Below are 26,286 nucleotides of genomic sequence, written 5' to 3' on the forward strand. Positions count from 1 at the left end.
CTTCTTGCATCTTACAAATACAAATTATCATTATAATATCCCATTGTTTCATAATACCGAAAAATAGTATTTTAGCTGTAATGAGCAAATGCAAGCCTGGATTTGACAGTTCGTTTGGCTCAAAACCAACTGTGTCCAGATAGTGTCTAGTAGCCATGTATCTTTTAACATTTGATTCTATACCAATTACTAAGTGAGGTAAGGGTTTGACTGATACCTAAGTGCAAATTTATTGCCATTTGATTGACCACAAAAACGGACGCATTGCTAGCTACGCATCTATTACACGACAGGGGATATAACACCAAAAAGAAGACTAAACAGTCTCTATGTATGCTTATCAAAATTCTACTTGGGCCCGAATGCCGATGAATATGATTATCAGTCTCGCGTGGACCAGCTACCGAAGCTTTTCAGGAAGATGCCTCTTGCACCGAAAGTGAAACTGAACAATGGCTGTGAGATGCCTGTTCTGGGCCTCGGAACGTTATTGGTAAGTGTCCCATAGAACGATCGATTCAAGAAGCTTCAAAACAGTATTCTTTCTGATTGAAGTGCCATGGTGCCGAAGCAGTAGCCACCTTAAAGGCAGCCATCGATGTCGGTTACCGTCATATTGACACTGCCTACTTGTATTGCAGCGAGAAAGAAGTAGGTCAAGCCATTCGTGAAAAGATCGCAGAAGGCGTCATCAAGCGAGAGGATATGTTCGTCACCAGTAAGGTGAGTATTGTGATCAATCGGTGAAACAGGTCACACGAGTGAATATTATTTTGTTTAGCTGTGGAACACATTCCACGATCCGAAGCATGTAGAAGAAGCATTTAACCGCTCGCTAGCCAATCTGGACATTGGTTACATCGATTTGTATTTGATGCATAGCCCTATGAGCTACGAGTTCGTTGCTTGGGAACCGGAGGAGAGCGTAACAAAGCTTACCGAAATCGATTACATGGACACGTGGTACGCTATGGAAAAACTTTTGGAAACTGGAAAAGTCACGAGTATCGGCGTATCGAACTTCAACAGCGAGCAAGTTGCACGCATTGTTAAGAAGTGCAACGTAAAACCGGTTACTAATCAAATCGAGTGTAACCCAGGTCTCAATCAACGGAAGTTGATCGAGTTTTGCAAGAACCTGGATGTCACGGTGACTGCGTTCAGCCCCCTTGGACGTCCAAACTACTACGAAAATGATCCGGAGAATATTCCGAAACCGGCGTTGGATGACACTCGTGTTTTGGAAATCGGGAAAAAGTACAACAGAGCTCCGGCACAGGTTATTCTGCGTTATCTGGTTGACATCGGTACGATTCCGGTGCCAAAATCAGATAACCTGACACAACTGCGTCAAAATATAGGCATTTTTGACTTCAAATTGACTGATAATGAGATTGAAATCATGGACGGCATCAACACTGGGAAACGAACTCTTCCATTGGCTCACTGCGCCAGTCACAAGTACTACCCATTCAGTATCGAATATTAAATAAATGTAAACCATTCAAGTGTTTGAAAAGTATAAACATCAATTTCTCGCCGACAATATCCCGGACACGATTTTCTAAATGAGCTTATCGGATTCGCGTAGCGAACATCCGAAAAACGAGCATACCGAAATCAATCTGCTCGGTTCTTGGAACACACATCTTTCATTTGTACATAATCTACCGTGAAACTAAATTTTCACAGATTTTCACCTTCCGTCGAATGACTGTTGATTCACACAGCTGCCAGCCGCCTACAACAATTGATATACATAATGTATACAACTAGTTGTTGATTAAAAAAAATGAGAGCGGCATAATTTACCGTGACTGTCCACGATCATAAACCCTCGTCAAGGAACCATAGAAATAGCTTGATGAGCGTGACGCCATGTGCTGGTCTTTCGAATAAGGCGATCAATAGAGAGAAATGACAAAACGGCTCATCAGGATGTGGGTGAGAATAGCAGATCCTTTTTACTATTTCGTTTCGTTTGCTATTTTTGATGTGAAGTTGTGATGCAATATCTCAGTCTATTTGATGTTGGGAGCATTTCTCGGGTGTGCGAGAGAGGCCAGTAGCAGCGGTTAATTTTCAAACTAATTAGATTCGGTTTGATATTCTATGATTTGTATGGTTAGCGGTAACTTTGAGCGTTAATTGCAACATTTGGATGATTTGTAAGAAATATAACATGCACGGCCAATGGAGTAACTAAAACTTGTATCGAATTTGGCTCAAAATTGCAATATGTGGAGCTACTCAGTGAATGAGTAAAATTTCCTCGATTTTCATTGAAAAACTTCTTGAAAATGAGCAAAATTAAGAGATTATTTCCTCAGTCTATTAGTATATTCTATAGATACTATAGATTCCATAGATAAGCGGAGGAAATGTATAATGTAGTCAAACGAACTGTCAGTTAGTGTAGCCAAACGAGCATGACGTCATCATGGTGTTGTTTGAGGGAGAAGTATTGTAATATTATGATCACAAAACGCTGTCCACACTCCATATTCCGATTTATTTCACGGACAACGCAAGAAGGATTGATAAAGACCATTCCTCAATACATTGTAGCAAAGATTTGCTTTGCGCTTCATTTTGAACTTTTACGCACGAAACAAAACAAAACTGCACAACGAAGAGCTCTATGATGGCATGAACTTTTTTCACGCATGCCAGTAAGATCATTTATTTTTCATGGTTGCCAAAACAACTTTTTGTGCCTCCGCTTATCTATGGAATCTATAGTATCTATAGTATATTCCTAGTAAACTCCTTAGTTAAATTTTGTTCGATTTTCCACATATTCAAGCTGTTTCTTCCGGATAGGTGTGGAAAAAATTTACTCATTGACTGAGTAGCCCCACTTTTTGCAATTTGACTGAGTTACTGAGTTACTCTCATCGCCCGTGTAATAATCCAAGTTCCTTGAATCCCCAGTTTAAACGGTTTGAACACTAGTTATAGATACCATGGTGGTTAGGCTTTTCTCATGGTTATTGTTTATGTGGGGAATCTATAGTATCTCAAGTTACAGTAGAAGAGTAGATGTAGGCCATGGAACTTCAAATGGTTTATGCAAAGTCAGCATTTTTTTCGTCATTTTCGATTGCTCTTTCACAGATTGTACTTGTGGAACGAGTAGGGTGGAGCGCTACTTCGTTGCAATCGCCTATTTCCGTCCTGTCGAGTAGAAAACATCGAAAATATCATGATTTAACCGTGAACAAATCAATTTGTTCTGATACGTAACTTCAAAATATAATACAAAGTATTCAAACACGCAGGGTAAACCCCTTTTTAAACAAATAATTCACTTTCAGCGAATCCACTTTTCCAATGACGAAGGAAATCCAATGGCGATTCAGTGCGTTGGAATTTACGCTCATGAGAAGAATTTGGAATCAAGCAGCGGTGTTATATTTTTAACAAAATACAAACAATTTGTAGCTCATTATCAAATCCAACGATACAAATGGAAAGGAATGTGAATTTAGAAGCCATTTTCAGCAGAAACGTTACATTTTTATCAAATCCATTCGAAAAAGAGAGCGAAAGTGCGGGTTGTGCTAAGAAGGACGGAAATGAAAATAAGACCAAAAACCCTAAATCATTACTTTGTTCTGCTTTCGTTATGCTTCGTGTGATTAGGCATTAAAAATACCATAGTTAAATCGAATTATCCTTTATTATCGATTTTATAACTGCATAACTATGGAATCAAAGTTACAGGCGGACAATCGTAGGTTGTTTTCAAAGTTTATTGCACTCTCCATCCAGCTCGGCCGTTATCAGATGCATACGTCTGTTAGCACCAAATATGCCTACTTTGATAGTGGTTTGTGGTCTGTTTGTTTCGCATACAGAGAGAAATCCATGACTTGCTGCGTTCGATTTTACCGCACACTGTTGCGGCTGTCGCGGTTTTTATTTTCGCGATTGTAGTTGTGAACCCACCACGGGTGTGCTTGTCTGCGAATGATGTTTACATCGTTTGTCGTAGCAAGTAGACGAATCAATATTGAAATTCATTCTCTTTGGAAACGTTCCTTCTATTTATATTCCAAAATGTCGACGAAAACAGTGCCGAATGTTGATCTTGGTAATGGTTACACTATTCCTGCACTGGGTTATGGAACGTACTTGGTAAGTGATTCTGTTCCGTTGCATATGGTGACTGAAATAAATGACCTTGATTTGAAATAGGCGAAGAAAGGGCAAGGAGTTGACCTAGTGAAGAAGGCAATCGACGCAGGTTATCGGCACATCGATACTGCTCTAATGTACGAAAATGAAGTTGAAGTAGGTGAAGGGATCAGAGCGAAAATTGTCGATGGAGTTATCAAGCGGGATGATGTCTTCGTAACTACTAAGGTTGGATGTTACTATTTATGTTTATGTGGCATTTTATAATAATGGTGCATTTTTTCGTACAGCTGTGGAACACATTCCACCACCCGGACCACGTGGCCGAATCTTTCCAACGGTCGTTCGATATGCTCAACCTGGAGTACATCGATCTGTACCTGATGCACTCGCCAATGGGATTGGAATTTCAAGGACATGAATACTCGAATTTGCAACCGACGGATGCCGAGGGCAACTCCCTGTTCTCGGATGTGGATTACGTTGAAACTTGGAAGGCGATGGAAAAGCTGGTGAAGAGTGGAAAAGTTCGAAACATTGGGTTGTCCAATTTCAACAGCGAGCAAATCAAGCGAATCCTGGAGGTGGCGGAGATCAAACCGGTCAACAATCAGATTGAGGTCAACCCTGGATGGAATCAGAAAAAACTGATTGAATTTTGCCAGAGCCATGACATAACGGTTACAGCGTTTGGCCCGATGGGCAGACCTCATCGGACTACCTACGGTAACAAATCGGCCCTCGGTGATGCAAAGGTTCAGGAGATTGGACAGAAATACGGCAAGACTGATGGTCAAGTTATTTTGAGATACTTGGTATGAATAGTTGGGGATTGTTTCGCAAAATGTAATGTTCTTAACAATGCGTTTCAATTGTTACAGATTCAACTGGGCACTATTCCGATCCCGTACTCAACCAACGAGGAGCGAATCCAACAGAATATCGATGTGTTTGATTTTGAATTGACTGATGAGGAAATGCAGTACATGGATACGTTCCAGTCGGAGAGGACGCTTCCGTTTCCGCCTTTGAAAAAGCACAAATATTACCCATTTGATATTGAATTTTGAATGTATAGCTGAGTGTGTTTTTTTTTTGGATGCGATGTTGATGATTTTTATGACAATAAATAAATCTAATCTAATCAAACAACAACGCAGTCATTTCATAAAAGCATCCTGGAAAATATAGCTCCATCACTTTTCTGGTATGCAACATCATCAGAGATGCGCATTATATGATGCTCTAGAATCTAACAAAAGGATGAAACGTGGACACTACCGTACGTTTCACTGTTTTATTATTTACACTGGAGTCGCTTTTTACGCGGTTTTTTTTACACGGTTTTTTTTACGCGGTTTTTTTTACGCGGATTTCGGAATTTACGCGGTTTTTTTACGCGGATTCCGGAATTTACGCGGTTTTTTTTTACGCGGATTTTGGTTTTTTTTACGCGGATTTCAGAATTGACGTGGTATATCGTTATACACTAGAGTCGCTTTTTACGCGTTTTTTTTAAACGGTATTTTTTTACGCGGTTTTTTTTACGCGGATTTCGGAATATACGCGGTTTTTTTTACGCGGATTCCGGAATTTACGCGGTTTTTTTACGCGGTTTTCTTTTACGCGGGACATATCACCCGCGTAAAAAGCTACTCCAGTGTACAAATGATAGTTAGTTGGAAGCGTCTAGTCTAAAAAGGTTAAATGATGCTCCATTTTCCTCTAATGGTCGGTACATGAGGTTTTCCATCATTACACATTCAGGAGAAGGGAAAAGGTTTAAGGAACCCTAGTTCTTTCCTCAATGGCAGTGCTTCATATTCTCATGCATTTTCACGCACTCACACTCACAACGTTAAAGCAATCATTCCAGTTTAAAGCCCATAAAAACCGTTCAAATGTCAATTGACAGCCTGCTCATGCATGTTGTGTTAGTTTTGCATCCATTGATATGAAAACAACAGTAATAACTATGAATAACGCCAGAATATAAAGCAATGCATTTTTTAAACTGAAAACTCCAACGGTGATTTTTGCGAAGTTGAATTTTATTATTATTATTATTTAGCTTTATTTAGGAGGCTTTCAGCCTTAGGCTGGTTCGCCTCCAACAGTTGAATTTTGCAAGGCACAACTCATTAATTCACACATAAGATTTGAGTTTTTGAGTGTTAGCAAACACTGCTCCCTTGTATGAAAACTGAGAAAAAGCGGGTCTTTAATCAATTTACAGGAAAAGATCACGAAAAGTCACGATGACTCCCGAACTTTTCCTTTTGTGAGCTACAAAAAATCTCGCGAAGGTAGAAATCCACGAACCCCTCATTTGATCTGTCAAACTTTCATAGCGAATCAAAACAAACATAGTGTAGTACTAGAATTTCGAATGAATGATATAAATGGGAAAGAATGGGATACGTTAATCGATTTGCTTGCCTAGCCTAGTCAAGTAGTGAGCCAATTTAAAATCGTTAGTTTCCACCGGTTGGTACTACTGTACCAAGACTTTTCCTGACTATTTTCGACCCAGTTCAAAAACACCAAATGAACGGTAGTTTGCCCGTGCAGCACAAACTTGAAAGACTATTGCATCTCCTAATTCTAGCTCAACATTTCACAACATTCCATCGGATTTGCAGAGCAACTCTTGTTCAATTCACCTCCAATCAGAATCATCGGGTCAGCCTGCCAACTGCCTAATAACAGTTCTGACGAAAAGGATGCTGTTAAAAAAGCACTTTGGAATGCATTTCACCCGATCACTTGCACTTGCTTTTCACGTAAGTTCTTTTATCAAGGTGCACATTGTGCCGAAACACATCGTGGTACACTGATCGGCAGGTCATGGCACATGACAAGTATGACACAAAATATAATATAAAATGGCATCACTGTTTTGTGTTGACATTTTGTCAATCGTTGATAAGGTTTACTTCTTCGTTTACTTCAAAATAAGGGATGTTTTTGTCAGTGCCATTGAAAAACGACGTAGTCATCAAACCACTGCAACCAGTATCGAGTCAGACGAATTTTGTACCTAACCAAGACTCCTGACTCTGGGAAGCTACTGCAGGTCTATTTCTGCTACTACTACCGCCGGTGGGCATTTTAGGTCGAGACATTCCTATTTTTCAGATTGTAGCATTGCCCGAGTAGCATGATGAAATTGCAGACAAGATTCATCATCCACTTGCCGGTCGGTACTTGGCTTCGGAAAACGTCTACCAGAATGAAGCACGGTAGAGAACTGTCTTCTCCTGGATGGACAGCTTCTGCCATCAGTCACTTTTCTCCTTCTCGTGGAGGGGCTAATCTTCGAGTGCCACTTTTTTTGAAGCGGATGATCGGCAACCAGCTCGTTGAATATTATCTTGGGATTAAGTTTCACGACTTTTTCCGCCCTTGACTTGAAAATGTAAACACACAATCTCAAAAGTCATAAGTGCAGGGTTGCCAAACTCATCGGTTACTGAGACTGATAGCTTGATTGCCACACTTCGGCACATTTGGCACAACGCTGATAAAGTACACGGCACAGATTGGGATGTGCAGAGTTGAACACCTTTTGATAATTATGTTATCGAGTGGCACATTGTTTCGAGCTAAACGTGATGAAAAAGTCAATTTCAGAAAAAAAAAATAAATTTGAAAATAGACACCCGGAAATATTTTGCGTCCGTACAGAAGCAGAGCACACCTCGGTTGTTCTGGCTTTGCCGTATAAATTTCCTTATAACAACTCCAAATGGTTTGTGCACTGTCAGTTTCCAAACAAATGAGTTCAAATTTTGGGAGGATGATCTTGGATCCAGATTGAATCCATCAAAGCCTCTTGAACAGATCTGGGGAAAAAACTATTCACATTCATGGTGCCTTTGAACTTCAGTCAATCTATTTGCCCAAAGAACCTCTGACGACCTGAAGTTCAATGGACAGAGCATTATTAACCACTCTTATTCATTAGAAATAACAGTGGCAAGTTATTTCATCTAAGCAATTGTCATATACATATTGTTATGAAAAGCCAGAGTAGCAAAATTACTAAATAAAAACCACTACTATCGTTGCGTTATTACTTACTCTATTACTAATATAAATGCAGGACTCCACTTATCTCTACTGATAATTGAATGAACGTTGTAAACTAAGACTGGCGAATGAATTTAGTTGTAAACTGGGACAGGTGCAAAAATATTCACAGTCACCTTCAGATTGCTGCGATGGATTTCAAATTATTTCCAATTGATAAACAAAAGCAATGAATGCGTGACTCTCTCTTAACGAATGAAGTTGTTGTATTTGATTTTTACGTTTTTCGAAAGCAATTGCGGAAAATGCGGAATTATGTGAAGTTTTGTAGCCACACTGAAAGTGCACTGGTAAAATGGAACATAATAACGTGAACTATTTTGCAGTGATTTGTAAAAAGATTTTCATTCAAATTTCAATACTTTGCATCCGTTTCCGTGTTTCAGCAATACCAACATTGGTTTGATTTTGACAGATCAAATTTGTTCGAAAACCATTACGTCTCCGCCAGACCCGTCAATGATTGACATGTCATGTTGAATGCTATTATATAGGTTGCCTAATGCAATCAATCACTTTGGAAATGTCGTCTTGTTGCAGGTTACCCCGGTTTATGATAGCTTTCGGGAAAATGTTGGTGATTCTGTAACTTAGAAAATTAAAAATCGGGGAAATGAATGTAATGTCGGCCTAAATGCCCCTAATTTGGGTCCATACATAAATGCAGCAATCGACTAAATTTTCAATAGTGGCCGAATATATCCATAAGTACCGTCCCAATGACGCGTTCTTCTAGATAAAATTGATAAATAGTAGATTTTTAGCGATGGGCCCAATCTTAGATCCAAAGGCCAACATTAGAGCCATTTCCCCTATAAATGAAAATTTGAAAATATTCGAATATATTTTATATTAATTTGAAAAATCATCTAAATTTTTTAACTTGGATACTTTGGTCCAATCTTTTTTTTTTTCCTTTGGTTTGTTTTTTCCGTCGATCTTGTTTTCCGTGCTGAGCACCAATGCTACCGACGTGCCAGGAAGGCAGCTCCCACACCTGGGCCCTACCTATCCACCCATCAACTCATGAACCGGGGACCAACAGCTTTACTTCCCATCCGAAGGAAGGCGTGATCAGAGATGTTATGCCTCAGAACATCCCGGCAGCGCCGACTGGGATTGAACCCAGGCCTGCTGGGGTGAGAGGTAATCACGCTTACCACTACACCACCGGCGCCGTTCGGTCCAATCTTGTAGTTCAATGAAATTTAGAAAATCTTGATAATTTATTAAGTCAGCCTCCATTTTCAGAGCAATGAAAACGTAGTAAATTTCACACATCTATAAAAATTAGCGAGTAGATTGTTTTGTTGCATTGCAACCTTTTATTTATGCCTAGAAATTTTCCACTGACTGCAAACAACGGTTTACCACCACGCGCCATGCACGACCTTGCACATACTTACTAAAAATTACACTTAATAGTCGTCTCCATCATGCGCGCATAATCTGGCTAAATTGCGATAGAGCACCCGTTCCAATGATACATTCCACCTCCCAATCGTGGAACTGTGCAGCGGTAAATTATTCTTCTTTCTCAAAGGGATGATGAGGATGACCAAAAGCTCCGAATTCCGGACAGATACGTTCGTTGCGCTCGAGCGCTGCAAGTTGTTTCATATCGTCGCCGTTCAGCTCGAAACTGAAAACGTCAAAGTTAGAAGCGATTCTGGACTTGGTGACCGATTTTGGAATCACCACGTGGCCAAGCTGGATCTGATAGCGAATCAGAATCTGAGCCGGTTCCTTACCATGCTTCTCTGCGATCGCCTTAAGATTCGGATCATTCAAAAGAACAATGTCGTCCTGCTTGACCCACGGTCTTGCTGGCGACCCCAGTGGACTGTAAGCGGTCACGATTATTCCTTTTTCGGTGCAGAAGGCAGTCAGCTTGGATTGATGCAAGTATGCGTGGCATTCGATTTGATTGCAGACAGGTTTGATGCTGGCTACGTCCAATACACGTTGAATTTGCTTTGAATTGAAATTCGATAGACCAATGTTCTTGACAAGGCCCGCATCGACCAACTTCTCCATGGCCTTCCAGGTGTCCACGTAGTCAGCATCGGAAAAGATGAACGTTTTGCCATCAGGACCCATTGGGAAGAGCTCGTCACCTTCCTTGTAGGCCACAGGCCAGTGGATCAAATAAAGATCCAAGTAGTCGAGCTTGAGGTTCTTCAAAGTGACCTTCAAAGCGCCTTCCACCAAATCGGGACGATGGAACGTGTTCCATAGTTTGCTGGTTACGAAGACGTCCTCCCTGAAATTTCCAATCGATTAGACACCATCCACGCAAACATTGAACCGTCGTATGTACCTCTTGATCGTCCCATCTTGTATTTTTGCTTCAAGCCCGTCACCCACCTCATGCTCATTTTGGTACACGTGGGCGCAATCGATGTGCCGGTAGCCGATATCAATTGCATCTTTCACTGCTTGCGCGACCACACCTGGAGGAGACTGCAGAACCGAATTGTATAACCTCATTCAGACATTTGAGCTGATCGCAATACTCACGTTCCACGTTCCTAGTCCGATCATAGGAATGCTCTTTCCATTGCTGAAGATAGCGTTGGGAATCTTGGTTGCCATGACTGTCAGCTGAGTTCGTCCAAAGAGGTTCGGAAATTTTTCCAATCTTTTACCAAAAAAATCAAAATGAGTGAGCACCACAACAAATGGTAGTAGGCAGGCACCTTTGGTTTTGGCAATGGCTCAAAATAAACTGATGCGAGCGGGATGAGGCGAGCAGAGTTTTATTTGTGTATATACTAACAAATGTTGCCTTCTAATTAGTAGCTACTTCAGTATCAGTAAGAAGGAGCGCGTACGAAAACGATCGTTTGGTGTTTGTCTACTGAAAGATAGCAGACCCGGTTTATCTCCTATACGAACATTATGTGTGAGTGAGAGTAGTCTATTATTGTTTATTTACGGTGAATGAGAGTTGAATGATAATTTGTAAGGGATTAGGGATGTGTTGTTTGTAAATATGCATGTTTTTGTGGATTTAGTCAAGTACCTAATCATACAAATCTACGTAGGGGAAATGGATCTAATGTTGTCACCGACAAACCGACATGAATGCTCATACAAATTACAAAGAAATTTCTGTAAAGCACAAAACTGACATCTGCCGCCGTGTTCGCGGACAATATTACTTTTATCTATTAGCGAATTCGTTTATTATCGAAACCGAACTTTTTGTCAGTGCGAACCTCAACCTGAGCTAGGTTTTAAAAACAAACGAGTAAACTGACGTTTGTCAGAAAACAAGCAGACCCAATCCTGATATACCCAATCCAGGTTGGAACTGAATTATAAACGAATTCGCTATATGATAAAACATTTCTATGGTTTTGACAGATGGGATCGCTGCACAATTAAATCGGCCGTTATGGATTCTCAATCAAGAGATAAGTTTAAGTTTCATGTCGGTTTATCAGTGCTATGGATCTAAATATTGGGCCCATCGATAAAAAACCCCCTGTTCTTCAATTTTTCGTTGAACAATTTGACATCTAGACAATACTAATGGAGGTTTTTGGTTGCTAGTTAAATATTGTTGAAATTTATGTATTTGCCGAACGACAAAAAAAAATCGATCATTCGTTTTTGTAGAGGTTTCAATGTTTTTTTTTCACTATGAGATAGAAAACATATTCCTTCGTGTAAAATTTTCTCAGGAATCTAAGGAAAATATTGATGCTCTTGAATATTTTTTCTATATTTTTCCTAAGTCCAAACGCACAAAAAAATGATTTATGGGACGGTAAACTTTTCCTCAAAGCTCTCTTATAATGAAAGTTTTTTCTAAGTTCTAATAGGAATTTTAGTTCGTTCATAATAGATTTATTACAGAATAATACAGCGTCAATTTATGGATAACAATTAGGATTGCACTACTCTGATCCCTGTTCTTGAAATACAGGAACAGGGATTAGATTGATTGATCGCAATAATTGAAGCTTCACGATGGAGTATATTTGGACTAAATTGACGTAGGAGGTTTACTGGAATTCACTTTTACAGAGACGTCCTTTGCAATGATTTCCCATTGGATTTTATTGGTCACATTAATATGAAAGCTTTTTCTTTAGAAGATGAACTTTAAATTTTACGAAAAGCTATAGTCTGAACGGCAGAAGGACTAAAGTCGATGACTGGAGAGAATTCCGAGAATTGATCATTAGGGTGCTGCATTTTGAAAAAAAAGTGATGAATTTCTGATGCACTGAAACAAATCGACATGTACTGTTTATTGGATCCATCTTATAACATAGCAATGTCAATAGATTTATTCATTCTATGTTATGATTGATAGATTCCATTGGATTATCACTTAAAAGCTATGACTGCGATATGGAATGATTTCTATCGTAATTTCACATATTTAGTACTTCACAATACTTTGCTTCGAGCGTGGTTAGCGATAGATAAGATGCATATGAATATTGTCTGATATATTTCATGGAAAAAAACTGGTGATATGTAATGGGTGGGAACTGACATCTAGCAACTAATGGAAAATCATATAAGTTTGCACTATGAGAAAACTCAGTAAAATATACCTGTCTTCATGATGAATATTTCTCACTAAAAGATATATCTTATAAGATAATTATGTTTACTTTATTGGAGTGGCTTTTAACGATTTTTGACGTTAGTTGATATGTCGTGCAGCGTTGCCAGTATTCCAGATTTATCTGGATTTTCCAGATTTTTAGTCGTCTTGCCAGATACACAGACAGACTACGCATATTTCCAGATTTTTTAAATATGTTCCAGATTTTTCCAGATTTTTCAAACATGTTGCTTTAAAAATATCACTGAAATTTATCAAACATCTAATCACAAACTAAAAAGCCACTCTTGTTACTTTGATTATTAAAGTTCATCAACGTTAGACATTATTGTAATTTTAAGGTAATTCTGAAAATAGTTCACAGTAAAGTGTAGAGTGAATTTCTTTTTTTTTTTTTTTTTTTTTTTTCTTTATTAAAGAGATTTTTAGCCATAGGCTAGTTTATCTCTTATGAATTCCTTGTGAAATCAAACGAGAATTTCAAGCTAATTTTGAGTAGAGTTCCATCCATCTTTGTGGGCTTCGTGATAGTGTGATTTCATCCGTCGTTCAGGAGTATTGTGAGTGCCACGAAGTGAGGGCTTGATTCTTGCTCCAGCTGGTGCAGAAGAGGATTTCAAAACAATTCTAACCTTACCTACAAAGCAGTTCAAAGAGAATTATCGGATGAGTCTGAGTAGAGCGTGACGGTCATTCTTAAGAGTGTACCAAGGAAATCATGAAGAATATTTTAAGAATGTATAAGAGATTACAAGAGGTAATGCTAGGAACTCTTAGAATGTTACTGGACAAGTTTGGATATTATCAAGAATCTTTTAGGGGAAAATAGAAAAGAAGTATGATGGAATTTTAGAATGATTCCAATGGAACTAAAAAAAGGTGAACATATCCTGTGAAGAGTTACAAGTAAATTCAGATTTACCAAAAATTTAATGATCTGGGACCCAGGAAAATTACAATTATTTCAAGATCCTGAGACTTCAAAAATGAAGCTATCATTTTAATAATATAATAAAATTATTCTTTGGCATAAAATTATTCGTAATGGTCTTGCGAATAGTGGAGTTACCCGAAGTTTAGGTAAACTGTGTGTGAGTACCACAATGTTAGACTTTGATTCCCAGCCAGGCGAATTTTGCTTCAAAATAAAATTACCCACTGGTCTGCTGGGTGTGGTGTGTTGTATGATGTCAAGAATTGAATTGTAAATCTGATCAACCTCAGGGTAATATTAGAATTATTTAGAACTAATAAAATCTTTAAATTTTGGTAATGCATCAAATAGTAAGGACTACATCGATTATTAATTAAAAAAAAATCCATCCCATAAAATTTGCTTGATAATTTACCCACATTTAATTCAATTTTTACAATGCAGCGTAATGGATATTTAAACTTTTTAGGCACACTGTGTCAAAAGTGATCAGCGTTTGGATGAATTCAGCAATGTGTACATGTAATTCATAATCATTCTAGATGATCATACTGACCTATTTTTACGGGAGATTGGCACATCACTTTGATTCAATAGCATTATGTTAAAAACTGGATTTTTTGAAGCATTCCAGATTTTTCCAGATTTTATATTTCAACTGGTCCAGATTTTTCTGAAAATGACCTGGCAACGCTGATGTCGTGTGTAAACAGACATGTAGAAACTATTGGACAGTCATTTAACTTTGCAGTATAGGAAAACATGTATATCTCATTGTAATAGCTTCCTTTGATTTTTGACGTTTAAAGATTGTAAACAGATCTATCCCAATCATTATAGATAGAGCTGGAATTAGGGCGTAACAGCCTTTGTAAACAATGACTTCTCTCGTTGATTTCTCGGAATTCAAGACACGCCTAGACAAACCAACATATCCATCGGGTAGGAGAAGTCTTCCTCTACTCGATGGTGATGTCGATTTGCTAGGGAGAGCCATGACTTCCCAGAAATCATCGAGAGAAGTCATTGTTTACAAAAGCTGTTACGCCCTAATTCTAGCTCTATCTAGATATAGTCATATAGATTTGCCTTTTAAGAAATCCAACAGCAAACATTTGTTTTGGCATGGGTTTCTGGGATGAATATCGCTCCCAATAAAATACATCTTACATGATTGTTCTTTATAAATTATTGAAACCATTTCCAACGAAGTTATCGTACACCCATTAAACTGATTAGTCGAACGAAATATTGCTAACAACAATGATACTGTATTGAATAATCCTTGTTTGTTATTGTTCCATAAGATAAGGGGTGCGGGAAAAGAATGTATTGAGATTGAAAAAAAAATTCTACTTATTGCAGTTAAAATTCTAATTGTAAGCCTTCTACACACACGTAGAAATTGTCGCAGACTTCGGTAATTTTTACTGAAATCTGAATAGCTGAACTGTTCGGTAAAAGCTATTTGAAACTAAATCTTTACTAAAATGACTACTATTTTCAAATTCAATTGCCTTTAAAATAAAGGTCAAAGTTTTACCGAATGTTCAGTTGTTCTGATTTCGGTAAAATTTACCGAACACGGAAACAAAATCTTAGTGTGCACAGCTAATTCAGATTCCAGCACTAGTACTCGAACTTCATGAACCAGTTCCATGAACTCATATAATGTAGTCGTTGTTTTATTGCACACATGAGCATTAAGAAAGATTTGAATACACGACACCACCGAAACGGAGCACAACTTTGTCAGTGCTAGTTTTCTTCACTCTAGCAAAACGAGCATAACGTTGCACTACATTCCATGTCGGGAGAGCTGTTCTTACTTCATGCTAATTGAACGAGCTCAATCTTGAAGTCAGCCGTGGCCCAGTGAAATCGAGCGCAGACACCGAAAGCATCACACGGCAACAGATCTTGATCAAATCCCAAATCAGCTACAATAAAAAATACACAACTGTGAAAGCTCCCACTGCCTTTTAAGTGAGGAAGTCGACGTTGGTGGCGCTTAAGTCAAATAGGAATCTTTACAAACGTTTTTAGAGAAATTTTGGAGCCTCAACGTCTGTTCTCTGTGACTATCTTATATCGAGCTCTTTTTCAATAATTGCAACATGTGAATAATTCAGAACAAGTTTAAAATTATTCTAGAGCTAAATTGGTTTTGAAGGAAGGTCAAACTACAAACGAACAGGCCAGCCGCTCTGAACCCTATGAAAATTATGCTTTCCCAGTATGGTACATTCTCTCACTATAAACCTGTAATTTCTAGCCTATCTGAACTATTTAATAAATGGAAACCATAACATGGGTTACGCTCCTCCTAAGCGGGCCCTCCGCATTCTATCTCTGCCTTATCTAAAATGCCAATGGTTTGAATGTATCAATATCTACATTGGAAATGACGTTCAATCAAATAAACCCATACCCCACTCACTTGGCCAGGCTTCAGAATCGTCCAGTGGGCAGTGCGCTCTACACTCCAAGTTCCCTTTCTTTCAAATTTACCCAAAATTTTATATTTACCCCTTTGAGTGTTGATTAATCACAATGAAACATTGTGACAGAGCACGGACTTGAGGTTACTAGAGTATTATCTAGGTCCTATTTAGGATTAAATCTGAAAAATCCAAATTTGGCCAACACCCACCGTTTCCCCAAATGCATTGTGTCTAAAAAATCATCTTGTGAAGGTATTATACAAAAATATGCATACAGGTAAAAACTTGCAACAACTGTCATTACATTTGTTGAATGATACATATTCAGAGGCTGTAATAAATCCAACCTTACATTGAATGTAAGAGACATTTGTTTTACGTATAGACTATGCCTAAACAGAAACTTAAAAAATTGAAATTGTCTACTCTTGAAAATCTTTCAAATGCCAATGATCTTTAAAAAAAAGCGACAGCTTGGTAGCCATAAGAATAGAAAATAAAAAGACAGAATAAATTGAGTTGTTAGTGGAATACTAATAACCAACAAATCTAAAAATATTGCGCGTATCTCTTCTTCGTTTCTTCAACAGACGGTAGATCGACCCTTTACGGTAAAGAAACGAGCTTGTCGGTTATATTACGTATACATACATGTTGATTCAAACCCAACCACCCTATGATTGTCTATGTGCTTTCGATGCTATCTCACCATACCATAAATACCATACCATCGCAGTTGTCATGGAACCAACCAAAACCAACATAAACACAGCTTCGTCGCCCGTCATCACAGTTGGCATTGCATCCGCTGTTAACCGGCCGGTGAGCATAGAAACGAGTATAATTCTATCGCAGCTTCAGTTCATGTAAGTTTTTATTTGATGTGATAGAACTATTGATCGCATAAGATCCATTACATTCTAAGGTTTAGGTACAGCTTATCACTCACTTGCTTTCAGTGAGATTAGGTGATACTTGATACGCTACTACATACAAGCAAAATCTACTATACCAATAATCGTGACAGGTTTACTAACAGCAATGGTGATTGAATTATAAATAGTAGCTTCTATCGTTCCGTAGGTTCCAGTGTCGTCCACGTCGCGCTAGTATTCGGATCGAATCGCCACCCCGTCTTTCCCGTTCAATTTTACATCTAGTTTCATTGTAAAGCCATGGCATCGAAGGTACCAAGAGTGACGCTCAGCAATGGCAAGTCGATTCCCATCCTCGGCCTGGGAACCTGGGGCGTAAGTATTCCTCCTACTCATCGTAGCCAAATGGATTGATAGCAGACGTGCAAATGCAAATGAATGTTCAACAGTTTGACAAGTGTGTAATATGAATTGTGAAATGCCCCACAAACAATTTTAGCTGCAGCTTAGCTTTTACAGGCAAAAATTAGCTGCATAAAGCAAGTTTTGGCTGCATAAGCTAATCTGCAGCTAAAATTGTTTGTTGGGTGTTGCATTATTGTAGGGATAGGTAGAGCAAACAGGTCACTCCCGTTGATATTACAAAGCATATGTCCAATGACGATGCATAAATAGGCAGCGATGTTGAATTATTAATAATGGGTGCAATTCAAACATTGCTGATGGTAATCAGACAGTCATGATCGTCAGTGATGGGACCAGTGCCAATGTGGGATGTATACTTTGTCGGCAAGTGAGCAACACCGCTTGACTTGTATTAGTATGTATTTGCGCTTGCCGGCCGCTTGTAAGTTGTTATCTGGTGGTGCAATTTATTTATAACGCAGGAGTGGGATGCATCTCCCTATTCAATATCGGGTAGTGGATATAATATTTATAAAATAATTGATCTCTGTGTGTAGCTCTTTGTTTGAATTGTTCCGTTCTGCAAGGCCATTCTAAGTTTTGATTAGTAAGAAACATTACTGCCGCTTGGTTGTTGCGATAGGTGATAGACTGATAGAAGTAAAACGCACTGATTGCTTTGCCGTCCTGCCATGGCGGAGGCATACGAGGCACTGTTTTATTGAAACGTACATATCAAGCGTAGCTATTCAAATCGACGCATCTGATTTTGCAAACAATCACTTCAATCGACGATTTGTGGCAACTGCTAGCTCACTCACAGAAACTAACAGCACCAGCTAGTAGGGGAAGATTACCCTGCCTGTCGATTGAAGTGATTGTTTACAAAAGCAAATACGTGTATTTGAATAGTTACGCTTGATATATTGTTTTCTAGAATTGTATGTACAGTGTAGTGGTACAATCAACGATGCACAAACATCTGCCTTCGAAGTTCTTGATTTTTAGTGATTTGATATTATATAAGTTATAGAGGCAATCTTGTTTACCTATCTTAATAATAAATTGATTATATGACAATAATTAGATACCTAAAGAAATTATAAAAATTAATGAACTAGCACACATTTGCACATTAAACACATTAAAGCTCTATTGTTGTATTCTGAAAGAAGAGATCAAATCATGTCAAGTGGGTACGTTTTATTGATACGCAATGGTACACTGAGGAAATAATTCGTTCGAATTTCATACGAAATGCTTATGGATTGAAGATTTGATTTTGAATTTCATCATACGATAGCATTATGAACGCACGCCTTTGTTATCGTTTATGTATTTGACTATACACTGAAGTCTTTTTTTACACGGTTTTTTTTTACGCGGTTTTTTTTTACACGGTTTTTTTACACGGTTTTCCACGATTTACACGGTACGTTTTTAACGATTTCTCGACAACGATACAACCTATCGACTTGATTCCAATCACATTATCCGTTTCAAGCTATTTGTAATCGAATGGCATACTTAAAAAAAATCACAATTTTTGGTGTAAATACAGAAATTTTTAAAATATGTCTATATGGACCATATCATGCTTTAATTACAAATGGCATCAAAATTCGATTTTTTAAAATCATTTAAGCATGCGAAAAATCAAAATCTCGTTGGTTTTTTTTTACACGGTTTTTTTTTACACGGACCGTATCCCCCGTGTAAAAAAAGGCCTGAGTGTATAGTGATATGAGTTTCATAAAGGTGTCGTATGAAAATTGTACGTTATGATTATGATAACCACATTTCATTCGTATGGATTTTAAACCAGTGCAGGAATACGGATTGTAATCGTATCAACTATGAAATCCATTGTGAATATTTATGCCCAGATTTTTGTTTATGATTCATGTGAAATGAAATTAATTTAGTGAAACAAACAATTCAATAATTGTATTTGCAATGTTTGTTTGATTTACCTGCAGCTAAAATAAATCAATTGAAAAATCTGTTGTACATTTATCAAACTAACAAATGTAAATATGTGTATAGTCTAATCTAGTCTAGTCTAGTCTACACATACACAGCCAGTACTTGAAAGAATCCTGGAAAATGATACATCTATCATTTTTCTTGTCATTATTAATGCCTGCTGCACATCAAGGATGTGAAACAAACAATAAATCGGCCAGGCCTACTGTGTAGCGTTTAGTTAATTTTTGTGGAAGTGAATGTTTACCATGTCTACTTAATAAGTATAGACAGTGGTTAACATTTAATCCACAGGTAATCAAAGAGCGGGGACATACCGTACCAACCGCTCCGTATGCAGGATTTGAAAATAGGCTATATAAATCGTTGGGAGTGACAGAGCTAAGAAAGTTAATGTACACTCCTTGGTTGTCCGATCTCCTGGGATGGAACACAGGTATTTACCCCTTGTGTTCGAGCGTACAGTCCTCCCTCCGTACAATCGTGGACGGCACCGCCAACCCACTGCGATCCCTCAATCGATCCAGCCGACCTCAGTCGAAGGACAACAGAGAGCGGTGTGCGGACGTAACCTATACGGAGGGAATGCTGTATTCGCCTAGGTTATAGCGCCCTTGCTCGCTACCATTTTCTTCTAGCGGTTGGGACCTGAGCACTAACTCTTGTCCTAGCCCTATATGGCATATGGTTATAGCGCCATTACTCGCTTTCTGAAAAGAGAAGAAGGGAAGGGAAGGAGAGGAAAAGGACTTGGGAAAAGGAAATGCGGAATTCCTTTCCTCATTAGTATTTGTATCGTCAACTTTTATGAAAATTATATAAATCATTTTTCCTTGGTCAGAGGTATTATTACGACATTTTAATAAGATTGTCTTATCATTTGTTATTCAAAATTTAATGTTATAATGATCAACATAGCTTTGGATTATCCAATATATTTCATAATTAAAAAAAAAACATTTTTTTTAGCTGAAATGAGTATTTGCAACCTTGTCATACAGATCTGAAAATTAAATCAGTAGCTTGCTTCTCTGCATCAGACATGCTTAGACGGCTTAGACTGACTCCACAAATCAATGGTTGCTACTCCGTGATTGGCCAGAATCAGTGAAATTGCACAGTGAATGGGGTTAGGAGTGACCGAAAATTCTCATTGTAGGAGAAATGGCTCTAATGTTGCTATGGGTTTAAGATTAGGCCCATAGCTAAAAATCTGCTTTTTATCAGTTTTATCTGAATTGCTGAATTTATGTATGGGCCCAAATTAGGGTCATTTTTGCCGACATTGCATCCATTTCCCCAAAAGTTTCAGTGACTCCTTATATTAAAGATCAATGATGACGCCGGCCACGTCTTTGCAACCAGGTGGGAGATGGGAAAGAAAGTTAAAGTGACCTTTGTTGTTATGGGGGGCGTGTTTACCTTTGCGTCCTCACAAAGGTCACAGGAGGGAGGTTTTGTTAGTAAGGTGGGGTTCTTTGGACCAGGATTCACCTTGATAAGTGATGTGATGATTGCTTTGATACAATCGCAGTTTGATAAATACACGAATGCGGAGCTATGAGAAAACGAACCAATATTATCAACTCTTTATTGTAAAGCTGTCTGGGATTGAACCCATGATTTTCTGCTCAGTAAGCAGAGTAAAATCACTATGAACGACGATCGTTTTTGAATAAACGGATATTGAAATAACGGTTGATTATTTGAAATATACGTATGGTTCAACCAACACTATCAGCGGCGCCGGTGGTGTACTGGTAAGCGTGATTACCTCTCACCCCAGAAGGCCTAGGTTCAATCCCAGTCGGCGCCGCCGGGATGTTCTGAGGCATAACATCTCTGATCACGCCTTCCTTCGGAAGGGAAGTAAAGCCGTTGGTCCCCGGTTCATGAGTTGATGGATCGATAGGTAGGATCCAGGCGTGGTAGCTGCCTCCCTGGCGTCGGTAGCATTGGTGCTCAGCACGGAAAACAAGATCGACGCAATCAAGGAAAAAAAACCTACACTATCACGAAGACGACGGTGATGACGACAACAGTGATTTTGGATCTCACTTTTTGTCTATGATATAACACCTTTGCCTGTACTGCCGCTTGGAAAGCGAGAAAATAATACTCTTTGCCATTTCGAAGAACCAATATTCCAACACCATTCGAACTTTTACTGGACGATACCCATTTTGCTTCGCGATCGCGAAACACGAAACTAAAAATTCTGTAAATTTGCAAACATTAAAACATTTAGAGATAGGTCTTTGCTCGTCGATTACCTTGCCCGTACTCGAAGGAAAGCCAATGTAAGTAATGTTTATAAATACATAGGCGAGACCAAAACGGCCCCACGTGGCTCCTCGCCGCACTCTCACTACCAGTTCCGGGATTCCACGTGGCAGAATTCACCCCAGGGCGCGTCCTAGACCATCCTACCCTACCTAAGTATATGGCAAAAAAAATATTAAACTGGAACGAACTCACCAATTTAGTTGACTGTCCGTAAACTGGGTTCTTCTGCCGCTCTCGAGATGGCATCCATGTTTCCGTTGGTCGGCTGCTTCCCGATGTGAAAGGGTTCTCAGGCCGAAATTGTTCGCAACGTCACAAATTGTCGGGATGGAAGAGGTCTCGGAAAAGTACCGGCCTTACCTGAGCCATAGCCGTTGGTTCCGTTACCACTTCTCGAAAACTAAACTGGGGATTGTTCTTCATTAAATGCACTTCAGAACGGGGAATCACGAGAAAACATCTTGACAGCAAAAACGAACGCGTCCGTTCGCCGGCACAGCCTACTTCCGTCTCCAACAAATGTAAATATGTGTATATAACTTTAACTTATATAGTTAAATTGGAACTTTCATAGGTTGAGAGTAGTAATTATTGTTAATGTTGATTACAGAAAATGGTAGCCCATTTAATTTATTGTAACCAATATCATTGCATCTGTTCGTTGAGTCGCATTACTCGCTATGAAATGATTGTCAAAATCACCTGCAATCCATTTTCTAGTTACTATGTATATTGATTCATTATGCTCGATAAATTCTTCAGTTTCTAACACACGATTTGGTGAGCCTTTCATTAAAAACTGACCTGATTTAAACTGCGTGTATCGCGATGGTAGACAGTGGAGAACTTTTAAGTCAATAAATTTAACATAACCTTTTTATTAAATTACTTACGTTTCTCCCTCGCCACTCCGAAATAAATGAGGAAATTAAATCGTATTTCCAACTTATATTCGCACAAGACAATACCTGGAATATGTTTTGCTTTGTTCACGTTATTATCGCTGCTTTATATACTCTGTAATTTTAGTCGAAATTAATTTACTAAATAACAATGTACATGATAATTTGGACACGGAATACCCTTTTACACTGAATTCAGCGTTTTTACCGCCGGAATCTTGAGATCCGCTAGCAATTGCTGTTCGTACGCCATATTGTTTGCTTTGAACAAACGACATACGAACGACGTATGGGTTTTTCACACAAGGTAAACTAATCAAATTCATTGAAGCCTCGTATGAATTTCAAACGCGTTTACTATGAAAATCATAATTTTGATGTGCAATTTGCATAAGCCTGCTATGGAAAATATACACTCGTAGCTTCTAGTTTTTTCAGTACCCCATTGTGCTATGACATAGTAGCCTAGATTTATTGGAACTGGTCGAATCTCTATTCTTTTCTTAGCTGGCAATATGAGAAAGCAGAGTGCCTTCCCGTTTTTGGAAACACGTGATTCATGTTTTCGGTACTTTTAACATTTTAGATTTACTAGACAATTTTCCAGGGATCGTAAATGGCTTGCAATTCATGAAAATTATTTAAGTAACAGTGATTGAAAACTGTGAAATTTTTTGAAAGATTGTGGTTAACTAATTCTAAATGCTCTCAAAATCCATTGAATGTGTAACTACAACTTTAGCTCGAAACATTAACTACTAAACATTAATCTGTGGGAAATTCCGAAAAGAAAATAAACGCTAGCAATAACCACGATTGGTTTTAAGACCGTAAATTTGTATACCAATAGATAATCATTCCTCCAAATTTGCACGATCATTTTCTCATGATTCAACCAATGACCGTTCCAATTCGTTATCAGAAAGGAAAACCCTGTACAACATACCGAAGCTGATTTCACAACCGCATGTAATCCAATTCCATGCACATTATCCCGTCAGTTTGATTCCAAAATGACAATGACAAAACTGCTATCAATTTCATGCTATGCTTCAGACATGTGTATGATAAGCCGGTTAGCCTTTCATCATGTAGTTAACTTGTCTTATCTGTTTCTCGCCCGCCAACTCCACTCAACCAGTCCCCGCCAGGTGAAGTCGCACAGGCCGTGAAGGATGCCATCGACATTGGCTACCGTCACATCGATTGTGCCCACGTGTACCAGAACGAACACGAAGTAGGCGAGGGTGTCAACGCCAAGATCGCAGAAGGCGTTGTTAAGCGGTAATTCCATCTTACTAATTTCTCACAATCAACGATTATGAATTACTGACCTACTTTGATCTTGTAGTGAAGATTTGTTCATTACGAGCAAACTATGGAACACGTTCCATCGTCCGGATCTGGTCGAAGGAGCATGCCGAACGACGCTGAAGAACCTCGGACTAGACTACCTTGATCTGTACCTGATCCACTGGACAATGGCCTACAAGGAAGATGGCGCACTGTTCCCAACCGATGCCGATGGAAAGACGGCCTACTCTGATGTAGACTTCGTTGACACGTGGAAGGCTATGGAAAAGTTGCCTGAATTGGGACTGGCCAAGAGCATCGGTATTTCCAACTTCAACTCAAAACAAGTTGAACGCGTTTTGGCCATTGCTAAGGTCAAGCCAGTTATCAACCAGGTCGAGTGCCATCCGTACTTGGCTCAAACTAAACTGTCGTCCTTCTGCACTAGCCGAGACATTGTCATCACTGCGTACAGCCCACTGGGTTCGCCAAACCGTCCATGGGCCAAGCCTGATGATCCGCAACTGATGGAGGATCCCAAGGTATGTCGTTAGTTGATCTTCTTTTCAACCCAACATTTCCTAATTCATTCATAATCAAAACAGATCGTCTCCATTGCCAAGAAGTACAACAAGACACCGGCGCAGATTTTGATTCGCTACCAAATTCAGCGCGGCCACGTGGTTATTCCCAAGTCCGTAAACAAGTCCCGCATTCAGTCCAACTTTGAGGTATTCGATTTCGAGCTGACCGAGGACGATATCAAACTCATTACGTCGTTTGACTGCAATGGACGATTGGTGCCTATGACTAGGTAAGATTTACTTCACGCTACTGATGATCCTTGACCGAATAATCTAATGATTGGAATGAATCAATCTTCTCGCGACGGGCAGCGCTGATACCAGTCCTCTGTATCCCTTCCATGCGGAGTTTTAATTTCTAGAGCACATACAGTACCGGGCAAAAGTATGTCACCTCGCAATTTGTTTCCCTCCAAAACAATTTCAAAAGCTTTAACTTTTCCGGATTGTAATTTTCTGAAATTTTGGCAGCTGGTTTGTCAAGTATCCAAGATATATTGGTATAGTTTTGAGCTTGATTGTATGAATGTGTATGAATTTTGCGTAATTTAAGAAAAACACCTATTTTTGGTTTATATTTTTTTCATGCTAAATAGATTTTATTTAAACCAAAAGATCCCTGTTTTTAACACAATTGAGCCTTAATTTTAGCTCATTTGGTTGATCATGCTTTAAGAAATTGCAGTTTCAAAAAAGATATACAAATTAGAGGCGTTTTACTAATATTGCCTAAACTTCATACAAATTATGTCAATCATGCTCAATATTTTACCGATAAGTTTTGGATACTTGACCAACCAGCAACCAAGATTACAGGTATTTTGATGTACATCCGAAAAAGTTACAGCTCTACGAAGATTAGAGAGAAAAACATTGCGAAGTGATATACTTTTGGCCTGTATTGTTACAGTTGCTTTGTCCGTGTTGTCATGCAAAAGTTTTGAGGGAAACGTCCGCCACAGTCGTTAATGTGTAATTATTCTCTATGTGGTTTGATTTGCCTGAATTTACTTCCCGGTTGTGCTTATCTCCCTAACACTAATTAGAATGATTAGTTTGACACTTTGCAGCGGCTATTATCTTCTTGTTTCGCTAATTACACAGTTTGGTCGAAAATTTTACAACCCTCGATTGCTTATCTGTGACCAGCTATTTTTTTTTTAAATTGCCCTACTACAGCGAGTATATTAATGCTTTATTTATATTTCTAGTGCTACTGGTCACCCCTATCACCCATTCGAAAAGGAAGAGTTCTAAGTTCTTGCGAATTGTTGCTACGGTAGTCAACATTACCGCTTAATACAGGAAGTTTATTGCGCTTGAAATCAGCATTCGATATTGTTTCAGAGTTTAAACCTTGTAGAGCGCTTCTTCGAGAATCTTTGTTCACTGAATCAACACCCAGTTTGCATTGTTATTTGTCACCATAACTCACAACACTTAATAAAAAATTAATAATATTAAGTCTTTTTTAGGCGTTTTTGCATTGTTTCGTGTGTATCCCATTATTTGACTTGATATATAAAATATGTCTGCCTGATAATGCCTTACTGTACTGTTCACATTTAATAAGTCACGCCATCAGGGCTCCACTAACTCGTCTTAGGAAATCGGATACAAAATACACTTCATCTTCTTCAATTTTTCTTTATTAATTATCATCCAAGGCTTATTTTGTAGTGTAAAGCCTAGCATTAAGCACAGTTCGTATTTTTCATTTCATTCGTTTTGATCTATTCTCATTCCTAGATCACCCA

General features: G+C 38.7%; 6 protein-coding genes across 7 annotated transcripts in view; 4 read left to right on the forward strand and 2 right to left on the reverse strand.

Moving 5' to 3' along the window:
- Positions 1 to 26,286, reverse strand: part of LOC135708738 (golgin subfamily A member 6-like protein 22) — a 422,081-nt gene that overhangs the window by 331,178 nt on the left and 64,617 nt on the right. The window lies entirely within an intron of this gene.
- Positions 1 to 26,286, forward strand: part of Pitslre (pitslre) — a 169,519-nt gene that overhangs the window by 47,993 nt on the left and 95,240 nt on the right. The window lies entirely within an intron of this gene.
- Positions 415 to 1,489, forward strand: LOC135708755 (aldo-keto reductase family 1 member B1-like). The gene is made up of 3 exons (XM_065230893.1): positions 415 to 493; positions 556 to 723; positions 782 to 1,489. Exons 1-3 carry the CDS (start codon positions 422 to 424, stop codon positions 1,487 to 1,489), a joined length of 948 nt encoding a protein of 315 aa, XP_065086965.1. The 5' UTR covers positions 415 to 421.
- On the forward strand, positions 3,994 to 5,248 carry LOC135708752 (1,5-anhydro-D-fructose reductase-like). The gene is made up of 4 exons (XM_065230889.1): positions 3,994 to 4,140; positions 4,201 to 4,368; positions 4,431 to 4,955; positions 5,022 to 5,248. The coding sequence occupies exons 1-4, from the start codon at positions 4,063 to 4,065 to the stop codon at positions 5,208 to 5,210; spliced, it is 960 nt and encodes a 319-aa protein (XP_065086961.1). The 5' UTR covers positions 3,994 to 4,062; the 3' UTR covers positions 5,211 to 5,248.
- On the reverse strand, positions 9,563 to 10,930 carry LOC135708761 (aldo-keto reductase family 1 member B1-like). Its single transcript, XM_065230906.1, has 3 exons — positions 10,753 to 10,930; positions 10,553 to 10,695; positions 9,563 to 10,495 (listed from the first exon to the last, which is right to left on the reverse strand). Exons 1-3 carry the CDS (start codon positions 10,825 to 10,827, stop codon positions 9,757 to 9,759), a joined length of 957 nt encoding a protein of 318 aa, XP_065086978.1. The 5' UTR covers positions 10,828 to 10,930; the 3' UTR covers positions 9,563 to 9,756.
- On the forward strand, positions 17,304 to 25,958 carry LOC135708754 (aldo-keto reductase family 1 member B1-like). Of its 2 annotated transcripts, none has more exons than XM_065230891.1 (5): positions 17,304 to 17,448; positions 23,794 to 23,936; positions 24,004 to 24,487; positions 24,551 to 24,759; positions 25,741 to 25,958. In XM_065230891.1, exons 1-5 carry the CDS (start codon positions 17,374 to 17,376, stop codon positions 25,784 to 25,786), a joined length of 957 nt encoding a protein of 318 aa, XP_065086963.1. In that variant the 5' UTR covers positions 17,304 to 17,373; the 3' UTR covers positions 25,787 to 25,958. The 2 variants fall into 2 exon arrangements, with proteins under 2 accessions (XP_065086963.1, XP_065086964.1); XM_065230892.1 differs by lacking the exon at positions 25,741 to 25,958 and adding an exon at positions 24,842 to 24,911.

This window comes from Ochlerotatus camptorhynchus, unplaced genomic scaffold (genome assembly GCF_037179485.1).
Source record: "Ochlerotatus camptorhynchus isolate MF236.1 unplaced genomic scaffold, CSIRO-AGI_Acam_v1.1 ptg000334l, whole genome shotgun sequence".
Taxonomy (NCBI): Eukaryota; Metazoa; Arthropoda; class Insecta; order Diptera; family Culicidae; genus Ochlerotatus; species Ochlerotatus camptorhynchus.

What these genes read in the sequence shown, in the direction of transcription:
- LOC135708761 (XM_065230906.1), bottom strand. Translation starts at nt 10,827, where the DNA reads ATGGCAACCAAGATTCCCAACGCTATCTTCAGCAATGGAAAGAGCATT. An exon ending in TCGGACTAGGAACGTGGAAC is followed by an intron (nt 10,696 to 10,752) that starts GTGAGTATTGCG and finishes TCGGTTCTGCAG; the next exon opens with TCTCCTCCAGGTGTGGTCGC. An exon ending in CAAGATGGGACGATCAAGAG is followed by an intron (nt 10,496 to 10,552) that starts GTACATACGACG and finishes TGGAAATTTCAG; the next exon opens with GGAGGACGTCTTCGTAACCA.
- LOC135708752 (XM_065230889.1), top strand. Translation starts at nt 4,063, where the DNA reads ATGTCGACGAAAACAGTGCCGAATGTTGATCTTGGTAATGGTTACACT. An exon ending in ATGTCTTCGTAACTACTAAG is followed by an intron (nt 4,369 to 4,430) that starts GTTGGATGTTAC and finishes TTTTTCGTACAG; the next exon opens with CTGTGGAACACATTCCACCA. An exon ending in AAGTTATTTTGAGATACTTG is followed by an intron (nt 4,956 to 5,021) that starts GTATGAATAGTT and finishes CAATTGTTACAG; the next exon opens with ATTCAACTGGGCACTATTCC.
- LOC135708755 (XM_065230893.1), top strand. Translation starts at nt 422, where the DNA reads ATGCCTCTTGCACCGAAAGTGAAACTGAACAATGGCTGTGAGATGCCT. An exon ending in TGGGCCTCGGAACGTTATTG is followed by an intron (nt 494 to 555) that starts GTAAGTGTCCCA and finishes TTCTGATTGAAG; the next exon opens with TGCCATGGTGCCGAAGCAGT. An exon ending in ATATGTTCGTCACCAGTAAG is followed by an intron (nt 724 to 781) that starts GTGAGTATTGTG and finishes TATTTTGTTTAG; the next exon opens with CTGTGGAACACATTCCACGA.
- LOC135708754 (XM_065230891.1), top strand. Translation starts at nt 17,374, where the DNA reads ATGGCATCGAAGGTACCAAGAGTGACGCTCAGCAATGGCAAGTCGATT. An exon ending in TCGGCCTGGGAACCTGGGGC is followed by an intron (nt 17,449 to 23,793) that starts GTAAGTATTCCT and finishes CCACTCAACCAG; the next exon opens with TCCCCGCCAGGTGAAGTCGC. An exon ending in AACTGATGGAGGATCCCAAG is followed by an intron (nt 24,488 to 24,550) that starts GTATGTCGTTAG and finishes TAATCAAAACAG; the next exon opens with ATCGTCTCCATTGCCAAGAA.